Source organism: Mixophyes fleayi, chromosome 6 (genome assembly GCF_038048845.1).
Source record: "Mixophyes fleayi isolate aMixFle1 chromosome 6, aMixFle1.hap1, whole genome shotgun sequence".
Classification (NCBI taxonomy): Eukaryota; Metazoa; Chordata; class Amphibia; order Anura; family Limnodynastidae; genus Mixophyes; species Mixophyes fleayi.
This window is the reverse complement of record NC_134407.1, coordinates 110,205,096-110,218,826: the sequence shown is the minus strand read 5'-3', so window position 1 is coordinate 110,218,826 and position 13,731 is coordinate 110,205,096. Positions and strand designations below refer to the sequence as shown.

Sequence of the window (13,731 nt, the reverse complement as noted above, 5' to 3'; positions counted from 1 at the left end):
TCCAGTAGACAAAGCCACCACAAAATAGCAAGGAATTGAAGGGCATTGGCAGCTGCAGTTTTGCTAAAAGATAAGGTGGCAGACATAGTACTAGACCATCCATTAACCATACAGGTCCCACATGCAGTTACAGAAATACTAAACCAAGCAAGAACAAAGCCTCTGTCCACAGCAAGGCTCACTAAATACGAGGTGTAACAATTAAAAAGTGCACAGTTTTGAATTCTGCTACACTGTTCCCAGTTAAAGCAGATTCAACAGAGGGGAAAGAGGAAGGTGGGGACCAACCCACCCTTGATGAATCAGAAAGGGAGGAATGTATCAGTACCAGACAAAATACACACAAATTTTTTCCCTTTTCTGAGTCACATGACTGTGCTGAACTAATGAAGCTAGAAATTAAGGAATTAGAAAATGTGACAGATGTCCCTATACCTAATGCAGATTGGAACTTATTTGTTGATGGTTCCAGGTATTATTATGAAGGGTCACCACACACAGGGTATGCTGTGACCACTCTGGAAGAGACTTTGATACAACAACTCCCACCTTTCTGCTCAGCGCAGGAGGCGGAGTTGCATGCACTCACTGAGGCATGTATAATGGCAGAAAACCAAACAGCTAAAATATACACAGACTCCAGGTACGCATATGGCGTGGCCCATGATTTTGGGCAGATATGGAAGAGTAGGGATTTTGTGGGGTCAGCAGGAAAACCTATCAAGCATGCAGAACAGATAAGGGCTCTGTTTAGAGCTCTGCAGCTACCCAGGAAGATAGCTATATTGAAAGTCCAGTCACACACTAAAGAAAAGACTAGGGAGGCTATGGGAAATGCCAAGGCAGATGCTGCTGCTAAACAGGCAGCCCTTATGCCCAGGGTGCAGGTCTGTCATGTGACGCAGGGTAAAAACGCTGTAGAGCCTGTAACCCTTGACATACTGCAAAAGTTCCAGGAACAAGTCTCCTCAATAGACAAAAAAACCTGGGAAAAGGAAGGTGCTACATGTCAGGGAGGGCTCTGGAGAACAGATAATATGTATTGTATGCCCAGAAGCCTATACCCTATGATGACTCAATTGGCACATGGGCTGGTCCACAATTCTAAAGAAGCTATGACCAATATTGTCTTAGGACATTGGATAGCACCAGGATTCAATGCAGCTGCTATGGCATATGCAGCAGCCTGTGTGATATGCGGAAAATACAATCCAGGTCAGGTAGTGAAAACACCACAGAAGAACACACCAAAGCCATTGTACCCATTTCAGAGATTGCAGATTGACTATATACATCTACCTAGGGTAGGAACATAGGAGTATGTCTTTGTGTGTACAGATCTATTCTCAAATTGGCCAGAGATCTGGCCAGCGGCTAAGGCAACAGATAAAAACACTGCCAAGAAACTGATAAGTGAAGTAATGCAAAATATAATGAAGGATATGGGGATACAGCAAGCCTTTCATACCCCACTTTAGGCCTAAGGCAAGTGGAAAAGTGGAAAGATCGAATGGCACATTAAAGTTAAAAATTCAGAAAATGATTGCAGAAACAGGAAAAACATGGGTAGATTGTCTACCTTTAGCTCTATATTCAGTTAGAACAACACCAGGAAAGAAGCATAAGTTGTCCCCTTATGAAATATTGTTTGGGGGAGCCCCGAAGACAGGGTGTTATTTTCCTCAGCAATTGCAACATAATCATGCAGATCTAACTGATTATTTAATACAGCTTACAAAGATAATGACTAATGTGCACTCTCAAGTTTTCTCCTCCATTCCAGATCCAAATAACGATACAGGAACACATGCCTTGCAAAATAGTTGACGGTGAAAATTGAAGCACCATGAATCATTTCTGAGTGATAATGTGCATAGCACTAGTAACAGTACAGATAATATATATACAGATGTACACGCCAGGAAATAAAGTTAAGAAGGTAGACTTAACCAAATGTGCAGGTATGATATGGAATAAATCAAGAAGAATGTGTGAAGGTAGATGTAGGGACAGGAAGAAGTAGAAGAATGATTCCATATCCCTGTTGTAAGTTAAACTTTACATTTACTGGTGGCTATGGGTTTGTAGAAACAGCAGGGAGGAATGAACCCCATCATTTTTGGGCACCAGGGGAAAATGATACTATGACCATGACTAATAGTACTATCATATGCTGCACTGAACCATTTATCAAATTAAAAGGGTATAACTAAGCCTGGATAGAAGCCCTCAAGTGTGTAAATGGCTCCAATAATAATACAGTACCTATAGGAAGGGCATGGAAGGGAATAGGGGATTTGATGATGATGTGTACCAACAGTACTGAGATACCAGGGGAGTATGTACTCATGAAAAAACTATACATATTAGACCCCAAGCCAAGAGTCATTAATGATACTCTAATCAAGGTGCCCTCTTTTTGCAGAAATATAGGTACTAGGAAATATGCAACCCAGCACACTTTCAATAGCACATTCCCTCTTGATCCCAAGTTCCAAAATAGGAAGAAAAGGGAGTGGTATGATACATTATTGGGGGCAACAGGTACTGGAATGGGGGTGCTTAACAGTATAGACATAGAAACATTGAGTAATAAGATGAGTGCAGCAGGAGAAGATATAAACAAGGTAATCACCAAAAAAAGTATACTACTGATGCAAGAGAACGCCTTGAAGTAAAACAAGTGTTTCCTATGGAACAGACAATAGCAGGATGCTAGACTGAAGGAAACGGCCGGCAGGAAAAGCACGTAACGCTGAACAGAGGATGTTGCCTTATATGTATTATTGTTGCAAAGAAATATTTGCTGAGCTAAAGAGATTTCCTTATATGTCCTTGTCGTTAACCAGTTAATGCTGGACCCTAGGTATAAATAAAGGGTCAGCTTGCATAGACCCGCAGAGATGATTTTGAAACTGCAACACCATGTTTGTGTTTCATTTCTTTACTCTCCTGTTAACAGCATCATACCAAATAGGAAATCAGGTTATCAGAGATCGATAATGAGGGCACCATGCCTTGGTACCCTGACACTAGCTGTCAGCTCTGCTCCGAAGAGCAGAGCTGCACAATGCATGTGTGGAGAAATCATGTGATCCCTCCCGCTTACATGATAAAAGTTCTTCATTAGTATAGTCTCTGTGCGTATGCCCTATACTTTCGGTCAGGCATGCACAGTAGTAGTTCAACGAAGATGCTGGCATCGTAAGTTTTTTCGCAGTGACCAGGCAGTGAAAAGGTAAGTGTTAGTCTTCACAGGGACAGCAGTTTATCGTGACTGCTGTCACTGCTGAAGTTTTTTCATAAATATGAGAAATATTTCAATCCTTATCAATGCAATAGGATTGAAAACTATTCTTCATTTTATGCAGTGGTTGGTAAATGTGCCCCTAGGTTTCCATGCATGATTCTGCATATTAGACGTTTGCAACTATACTAATCCAATTAATACTAACGCATAAAGAACAACTCTCAAAATTCTTGATGAGTTCGAACAGTAATTTAGAGCATATGGAAATAAAAGCTATCATGTATTCTAAATTTTATTCTCATACTGTTCCCTTTCTGCACTGCACTGGAGGTGTGTCCTTTGGATATACTGCAGAGATCTGTACTCTGGCAAAACAGGAAGGGAGAGATAACACTACATATTTATCTCACAGCACATCTTACTTTCTACATTACACCTTTCTAGCACATATTTCAGCCTAGTGTTCAGTCAATTTTCATCAAATATCCATTTTGTTAGCATGGTATGATTAGATCTAACTCTCCTGATCAAGATACAAATATCTGCAGATGAATTTCTGCCTTCCCACTCTGACTGTACAGGGTGCAGTTTAGACTAAAAGTGTATGTTTTCTCCTTGTGTATCTTAGGTAATTGTATTTTCTAGAGATGTCGTTTGTGAAATGAATTTGCTACTGAGTCAGGATGAGAGAAATCGGTCACACACTAGTTTGATGAGATAGTCACCTAGGCCAAGAGGTTTGCTACAGAAAAAGACATTAATGGCTTCATTTGCAAAATTTTGAAAGGTTAGAGGTTTTCTTTTATAACCCATGTTGTATAGTAGTTTATTTTTACCATCAGATTTGTTTTATTGAACTTTATATATCTTTGAAAGTATGTTAATAGATTCACTTTAATATCCTTCAATTCCTTTGAACATCAAAATCATGTCACAATTCTACAATCTTTCTGTTAAGAGCTTCAAACATTAGTTCAGATAATAAAGCCTATGAGCACCCTTCAAATGGCTGCTTTGACGAGTATAGCACCTTTTTTTCGTAGCCATATACTATTGGCAATTTATATGTGTAAATATCTCTTTTTATTCAATCTGACTAGATCAATTCGGCTTCTATTGTCACATTTTAGGCTTAGTACCAATGTGAAACTTTCTCAAATTTTGGAATTGTTAAATTCAGTACAAAACAAACAAACTAAATTAAACATTAAAATGCAAGCACTGCATTTGAAATCGGCAGACATCAAAGGTGAGCCTCAGACCTGACAAGTAAGCAACAACCACGTTTCATGAACTAAGGGGTCTATTTATCAATAGAGCCCCAATTGCCTCAATAAACTTCTTATCGTCACAATTTAACAAAAACTGAAGCAGCTGAACAATACTCAGATGTCTCAGCAATACTGGGCCGGAGTGCTAAGGGATAACTATCTGCTTCCCAAGGCCAGTGTTTGCAAATGTGCAGATTTAAGTTTTCATAAATACATTTACTTTTAAACAAAAAATTGTTTAAAAATAAATGTATTTGTGTTAAAACAAAAATAAAAAAACAACTTTATTCATTAAAATATGCTTTATGCCAAAACATAGGGAAGTCATTATCAGCGATAGGGTTTTTTGCTTTTTTTTTTATAACTCGTCCCCTAACACTGAAAATGTGTATGTGACTGATTGTATACTGCTGTGTGCAATCATAAAAGCCGCTGACAAATTCACATTTTTTGTGACAAGATGAACATAATATCACATGTCAATGTGCCTGTGATTAAAGATGAGCAACAATAATGTACCCCAACTACACCGCAGAGCAGAAAGAATCAATGGATGTTACCCCACTTGTGTTCATAGACTATAAATAAAATTGAAATGCTAATTTACAACCACAGTGTGGAATGGCATTCCACAGAATAGCAAAGCATGAAATGAATGCTAATATTGTATAGCTCAGGCTTTCCCAAACCCAGTCCTCAGGGCTCCCCAACAGTGCAGGTTTTTCATATCTCCTTGCTGGAGCACAGGTATATTCATTACTGACTGACACATTGTAACAGATCCACAGGTGGTCCTAATTATGTCACATGTGATCCGGAAAACCTGCACTGTTGGGGAGCCCTGAGGACTGGGTTTAGGAAACCCTGGTATAGCTAGAATTGAAAAACTGGATTCTGTCCTGTGACCTAGGATGTGCCTCATGCTAAAAGTAAGGCATGGGGGTAAATGTATCATTACCCCGGTTTTTTCATCTTGCTGGAGATCGGCGTCTTCGCAGCTAAAATTTAAAGGGGCGATGGCTTGTAAAGGCAAACTTGCCTTTACAAGCCACCGCCCCTTTAAATTTTAGCTGCGAAGACGCCGATCTCCCGCGAGATGAAAAAACCGGGGTATGATACATTTACCCCAACGGCTTCAAATCTCTGAAAGACATTATATTACAGTCAAATTCACTCTTCAAAACTTTACCGTAGTACAGTGAATTTGTAAATTGTGACAAACAACATTTGCAAGAACTCAAAATATAGATAGCATACTGTATTAACAAAAAGTATATTTCGTTTGGGTTGGTTTATATTCCCAGTATATATTAAATATACATGCTACGCTACACTAGACAAAATCTAAGTAATATATCATTATTAGAAATAGAAATAAAAATAGGAATGCATGTATCACTGATTAAACATGGTCCCTAAAGAAAATGTCTGATTTGTTACTGATGGTTGAGGACATTTGTGCATAATTGACCACTCTCCCCAATTGTCCGAGAAACGTACAAATTGCTAAATTTCTCCTGGGAGAGCTGTGCCACCTCCTGCATTCTGACCACTTCCTTAGTGCAGTGGGTGGGGGCAGGACTTAATAATTCACAGCAAATTGCATCTCACTAGCCCTGGCCCCACTGTATTATGCAACAGATTGTTTAATCGAGTCTTAATGACGTGATTTGTGTGCACAGCCCCCCATCCCCTCTGACTCAGCAGTGGGATCTTCCAGAGGGGATGAAAAATGTTGGCAATTATGGTCTACAGTGCGTTATTAAAGTGTACCTGTGACTCAGGCATCAGTGAATTTGTAAGCTACTTTCTCATGGATATTGGTTTGGGTTACAAAATGACTAGTACCACTTTGTCTAGGCAAGTGGTACAATTTAAGTAACCATTTAGTTAGGCTATATTTACTGCATATGTCAAATATTTCTTTGATAGGCCAGCAAATATAATAATATTATATACACAATATCTCAACAGCACGTTACCTGATGACTTTAGTAAAATTCTGTTAGTCACATCTAAGACTAAGTTTCAGCTTGGAACGTTCTTGATTTTGCTTTCTCCTTAAGGCCTTTTAGATGTAATGTCTTCCACTTCCCCCTAGGCTTTGTCACAAACCCTCTACCTTTGACAAACATGGCAGGTAAGCCTTTTTTTCTCTATCACAGATATTGTAAACCATGTATGTTTTAGCTGAAGAAAGATCTACTGTTCCATCCTTTGCAGTGATAGAAAACTACAAGCCTTGTGGGATATAGTTCATCTGATTTAAGTTGGTTCTGCTTTGATTACCTCAAGAAACATACTATAAGAATCACATTGACTTTATTGTACATTTCCTAAATTAGAAAGGACCAGGATGGTCATCAGAGAACCAGTTGTAGTGCATTAGCAATATTAATGTTATTAAAATGCATTATGCAAACAAAGCATGAAAATTTGTAGCACATTTGTTAATATTTAATGTAACAGTTCTGCATTACCCAACCACTGATAATGATGTCAATGTATGATGGTCGCTGGACTTGTTTTACAAAGTGATGCAGATACAGTAATTCAATAATCAAGTGTAAATCTTTACTTCACACTAAATACAGTTCTCAGCCCAATAGCCTTCATGCCACTATGACACCGAGGCAATTGAAAAGAGTGATGACTACCCCTGGTGGTTCATGTAACACATATGCTCTTATTTTTAATACACCATATACTGAATGATTAGTTTCTAAAACAAAACACTCATTGGTAATATAATTACACATATTATATTATTTGAAACCATGTAATAAGCAAAGAGTACATTTTCTTTCATTTCTACACAGTAACATATTTAACAAATTTGGTGTTTTGGTTTTAATAAATTAATGTTCCTTTAATTATGAATTGTGAGTACAGGACAGTATGGTAATCTGTTTTGACAAGGTCCATCAGTTCTTTTAAATATGCAATGTATTCATTTTTCTACCATAGGATTGCCGACTGACCAGAGTTCTCATTTCTCCCACACATTTAACATACAACTTGATTTCATCAAGCACCAGATACCTTTTTTTTATAGTTCACATTTGTAACAAGCAAATGTGGATGATGAAAACATTTCTATCATTCTGATGTACTATGCTGCTACAGAATTTACATCTGAAAATTGATGAAAGCATAATACATAGGAACTTGTACAACCTGCCTATCTCAAACCCTGGAGTATCGACTATCTTAATGTGAGGGAAAGCAGACTGGTTGTTTTATCTGCATTCACAGGACAGAGCAGACATTCCATGATAACTATCATTTTAACAGCAGCTCAAACAATGAGCGAGGAAAACAGCTAACTCGATGGAATACATAAGATTTCACAATAGGCTTTTCACACTATGTCTTGTGCACTACTAGAGCAAGGGATAGCTGCAGATGTTTCCCCTGGAAGATCGACATTTCCATATGCTACTATTTGACAATTAGGCAAATTAAAAGCAGCATATCATATGTCCTAGAGTTGAAATGCTTCCTCTGACAAAGATTAAATGAATTAGAACATCCCATCTGTGTTGAATAGAGCATAATCCCAATAAAAATTGAAGCCACCCTTGTTGAGAATTGTCTATTTATTCTGTGGCTTGCAGAATTACTATTCCTCTGCCCAGAGTCAATGTCTGCCCTTCTCTGTACTTCTTAAAATTCATCTTGTGTTAACAACTCTCGACTGCCTCCTGAAAGCTCACAGAGACCAAAATGAGATTACTAATCTGTTGCAGTTGTTCTGTGAGTCGGCCTGCTTCCATTTGCATTTTATTTTCTCCAAATAGAGGGTGTTGCCATCCATCCATAAAGTATTTATTAAATCAGAATTCTGTCTAGTCTCTACACAACAGTGATCCACAGAATTAGGGCTTCAGATGAAGGGTTCTCCCATATTATTACTGATACAAAAGCATATCCTCAAATTGTTTTTTGTGAAGTAACATAAGGAAAGAGACAGCTGTGTTTGCAAATTAACTTAAAATCATGCATTATATTTTTTTCTTCCACACTTCTGCATGATAAAAACAGATTGCACAAATTACCTGTTCAGTGAAGTGAATGCTATCAAGGAATGAAAAGAACCTTAATTCGAATACATTTCACACATTTTAATGACTGAAGTACACTATTTTAACGTGTTACACAATGAACTAGAACACTGACTGACCCATTTACAGCACTAGTGCACTGGCCTGTATTACACTGGATATTTTTCACACACCCCTGGGGCAGAAATCAAGTGAAATGAAATGATACCCAGCAAAATACCATGAAGATGAAAGTCAGACACAGATACTATAGATACACTGCAGCTTAGCTGTCATTAACTGATTATCTCAATGCTTGCAACAAATTCCCCCCCCCCCCCCACTCTGCATATAAAGCTGTGTGGAAAATGCCTTTCCTGTCCACTGGTGTGGACTTATTGCCTTGTTTGCTGTTGTGATTTACCAACAGCTTTTCCCAATTTCCCTGTTTTTCTATCAGTTCAGTATCATTTTCTCTGCAGATGGGTTTATATATCCTGGGGCTTATGAACAAATGGATTTAATCAAGAGAAAAATAAACAAAAAAGCATTGGAATGAATAAATGTTATAACTGAATCCTCTAGCAAAATAATCACAGATTATCATCCAAGAGACACAGCTGGGATTACCCTTCAAAAAAATTATACTCAGTAGCTTTTATTGTCATAATCATCTAGGCGGCATATCAAGGATTTCTCAATTTTAAAATGTTATTTTTTTTTCTTGACGGTCTGTGTTTCTCCAAGACTACCTTCATTGTCCTTGTTCCAAATAACCTTCATAGGTTGCAAGGTTTTCATCTTAAATTACAGCCATCATCCACTCACAATGCTGATATTTTTATACACTAAAAACAACCATATACAGCCTCATAAACACACACAATAATACAAAAAATATATCCAGAGCCACATCTGCAAACAAATGTGAAGATGTACCTGTTCAATGTATTCCTTTTTCTGATTCATAAACATATTTTGCAGGATTGCTATAAAACAGCTGTAATTATAACTGTTCAAAATATCATGTATTATAATCTACAGCATGTAGTCATATAATAGATAAGATAGTTCATGGAGGACCCTAAGTACATTACAACCCATATCTTAATTAGTCAGCTGGTTTGTCTATATGAAGAGAAAAACAGGATAATGATTGTGTGCCTGTTTCATTTTCACATCAACACTATTGAATCACTGCAATTTTTCTCATTGCAGAGATTTTACACATTCTGGACAGAAGGGCTTTTTAGTCTTTAGCTGCAGAATTGAACATGCATCACTTGTACAGCAAATATCTTGTCATTTCATCTTGTATTTTTATCAGTTGGAAACTTAACCAAAACAATAAGCATATCTGCAGTGACAGTGCAGTCATTTTACTGTAGTATAAGGGGAAAAAAGTTAACCCCTTATTTTCTTAAGACAACTGCGAATTGCTGTAGTGTTGGCTGGTACTCTACAGCACTGGAAGAGTTAAGGTAAAACTCTTCACCCAGGATAATTGATTAATTTCACCATTTTCTTTATGAATGCTTTTGCATATTACTCAGCCCTTCCACAGTTAGTATATGAGGGCAACTTATGATATTTAATTGATTTTTTTGCCATATTCTACTTACGATGCTTTGACATAGTGGTTGTTTCCGGGGTGCTAGTGGTAGATTCCTGAAAATGAGACTGTGTCCAGGACTGGGTGGAAACATGGAGATAAATTTTGTAGGAAGAGGTAGAATATTCCGCAGTGGGCCAGATGGGCATTGGCTGGGTGGTGGGGGTCCCTGGAAGTGGGCGTGAAACAAAAGTAGTCGTGCTAAGGGGGACAGTGGTAGAGATAATTGTAGGAGGGGCAACTGTATGGCGCACAGTTGTTGTTCTAGGGTTTGCCCGGATAGGTACTCTGCTACCTGGGATACGTGTGGGTGCTCGAGTGGTAGTAGTTAAACGGGTGCTAATTTGATTAGGAGTCCTGGTCGTGGTTGTAGTAGTTGTAGTCTCCATACTTTTTGGAAAAGAGCTTGGTTTTGAAAGGAAAATGGGGTCCTGGCCAATACCCTTGGAATCCATTAAATCAGTCGGGACATAATCCTTTACAGATCCTACTACAATCCACTTTAGAAGCATCAAACTCAGACCCAAGCCAATGAATCCAATTAACAGAGGCACTACACATAACCACGTTTGCTGCCTGTTCCATACAATGCAGTCACTACATTGCACCTCCCGAGGATTTGGTGCCCCATCCTCCTCTTCTGTAGTGTTTCCACCTGCAGCCTCTTCAGCAGCTGCCGGACGTACAGGTGCTGAGGTGGAAGCAGCCACTTCACTCATCCTATATTCCTTTCAGACCCCCAAAATACATGAGCGTTGAGAAGCTGGATCATCAACACTTAAGTCAGCTCCCTGCAAGGAAGGCGAACAATTATTGGCATTCAAATGTCACAGATCATTAACAACAAACATTCCTCCATTATATTCTTGTAGAGAGCAAAATGCCAGAAGCAGCTGCTGAATCAGCTAAAAAAATTAATTCCATTCAAGCTTTAACATTATATTCATCCTCGTATCTCTTCACTTTTTGATTGTCTCTCTCCCCTGCTGTCCATAGAAATACACCAGCCTTCTTTTTTCACCAAGCATCCGAGTGTGTCCCCTTGTCTATTTGATTTGCAACATTCCTGCACACAGGATCTGCCTTCCCTCTTCTTTGCTTCTCTCTATCCACAGAACAGATGCACCAGCGTTCCTCGGCTGCTTCTTTCAAAGGCGACAGAGCAGCAAAATGCACCTGTTATTCAGCAGTCCCTGCAACCAACCCTTGGCCAGCACTTTAAGAGAGAGACCAATCCGAAGCTAGAGCTAAGGAGAGTCTGAGCTCTGTAAGCCAGCAGCAGTAGCAGTATAGACACCAGCAAAAGCATTTAACAGAAGACTAAATAAGCCATAGGGGGGGGAAAACAGCATTGAAATGCATATACAGATGCATGCATCTGTATATATAGACTTGCATCCATTTATATTGTGGTTTAAAATAATATAACAGAATGGAATAGTGAGTCTTTTTCTTCAGTCTTCACATTTTCAATTGAATATGCCTCTAGGAGAGTAACAGGCAGACTGGGCTTTGGGAAAGTAAAAAGGAAAAAAGGCACCTCCCACTAATGCTTAATGGTAGTTTCTTAATGCGTACAAGATAAATAAATGATCCAGGAAAATCCCACTGGAATTGTCTGGGAAAACCTTTTTTTTAAGCAGGTTTAAGACCATCTATGTGTAAGGTATGCTAATATAATACATGGCTGTGGTCTGTTGCTTCAAGAGAAGACACATTGTTCTGAGACCTGCAGGCAAGTTGTTACAGCCTGTAATAATTTGCCGTCTCCAGTTATATGTGGATATATTAAAGTAAAATATTGTATGAAAACTCTGATGTTGAAGTTGAACCAAAGCTGGAATATGTAATTGCTGTTAAAGATGCAAATATTAAGCATTGTGATTTAAATTAAATAAAACAAAAAGAAGAATGTTAACCCTTCAAATACAAAACATTTTACCAACATGAATACAAATATCATGAGTATAATAGGTTGTTAATTTGTGGCAAAAACCAAAATTAGCAGCTTAAACAAATTTTGTAGGTCCACAATTAGCCAGCAAATTATACGAAAAGTATTTCTATTTTGAAGTTTAACATCTTTGTTTGGACTATTAATGCTATATCCAGGGTCTTGACATCTTGCAGTGCACTTAAAAGCACTATATCTGTATTGATTATAGCTAGAAGGACATTTTACCAGTTTATAATGTGTGTTTCCTCCTCCACCTTTGGTTACTGTAAATATATTGGGTTGGCTCAGAAACACAGCCGAAGATGCCCATGTACTGTATCTTAATTTGACTGATTCCCAGTTCCATAGAAAATACACTTGTTTTGAGTCCTTTCTACACGATAACAAGGACCTGTGCCGAGTACAATGCTGTAAATGTATATTTTAATCTAGATAACATAGATTTTTTGTATACAGCAATAAAACTTGTTCACCCACAAGGTAAAGCAAATTGAAATCTGTATTGGGTTAAAAAACAATGGATATGAGCATAATTTACATTTAAATGCAGGCATGTAATTGTGGCGCACAGCTGTCACTGAACACACTCATAGTTACTACTACCGCACTGACATATATTTATAATTATCCCACCCCCTCTGCAGTCATTGATCTTAATTTACTCAGTCAGTTATCAGCAACATTTTTAAAACTGGTCTGCAGAATACACATTGCATTCTGGTGCAAAATTTCACGTTTCACCTTAAGAGTTACTGTGAAAGTCTGTCCGTGCAAAATTTTGCATTGATTTCAGCAGATCTGTTTAGAAATAGGGAAAAAGCACAAAGGGATAATTGGGATGTTTGAGGGACAAATAGGAATATGCCTGGTTGAAGCTACTAAAATCACTTACTTCATTTATTTATCAAATAGAGAGTGACCATTAAAAAAGAGAAAAAACAAGCCAACACTTGGTATATGCCATATTATACATGGTACCAGTTGCTTGACAATAAGACCGTGCTCGATATATACCATATTATATACTTTACCAGCTGCATGGCAAAATAAATGCCCATATATGTATACAAAACAGTTGTCAACGCTTATCCTTTACACTGCATATCTGTGTGTATCTAGCAAAATGAAAACATGAAGTATTAGTTCCTATTTTGATCAAAACATTTAAGCCTGCATCCCAGCGTCAAGGGCACCTCATTATATGCAGGTCCTACACTGACCTATATGCTTTAAACACCATTAAAATGCAGTTAAAATCAAATGCACTCACTTCCCAGTTATAGGGGTTAACCTCTAGCAAGGGATGCAAGCTTAAATGTTTTGATCAAAATATGAACTAATACCTCATGTTTTCATTTTGCTAGATACACACAGGTATGCAGTGTAAAGGATAAGCGCTGAGAACTGTCTTTTTGTTTTGTATACGTATATGGGCATTTATATTGCTACGCAGCTGGTACCATATATAATATGTGATATACCGAGCGCGGGCTTGTTTTTTCTCTGGTTTTGTTTCAAAATATTGCCTTTTTGTCATTGCAGCTCTCCATCAAGTCTATTTAAGGCACATTTGGGTGTGGCTTACAAGCCAGCCCTTG

At 38.1% G+C, this 13,731-nt stretch overlaps 1 protein-coding gene across 3 annotated transcripts in view; it reads right to left on the bottom strand.

The window, feature by feature from the left end:
* The window catches only part of NRG3 (neuregulin 3), a 1,349,256-nt gene extending 1,337,613 nt beyond the window's left edge, over window positions 1-11,643 (bottom strand). The window contains exon 1 of one of the 3 annotated variants that reach the window (XM_075217161.1): window positions 10,187-11,643. In XM_075217161.1, coding sequence (XP_075073262.1) covers window positions 10,187-10,895 — 709 coding nt within the window. In that variant the 5' untranslated portion in view covers window positions 10,896-11,643. The remainder of the gene's footprint in view (window positions 1-10,186) is intronic. The other 2 variants (XM_075217160.1, XM_075217162.1) reach the window with 2 other exon arrangements.
* Between the last annotated feature and the right edge of the window lie 2,088 nt (window positions 11,644-13,731).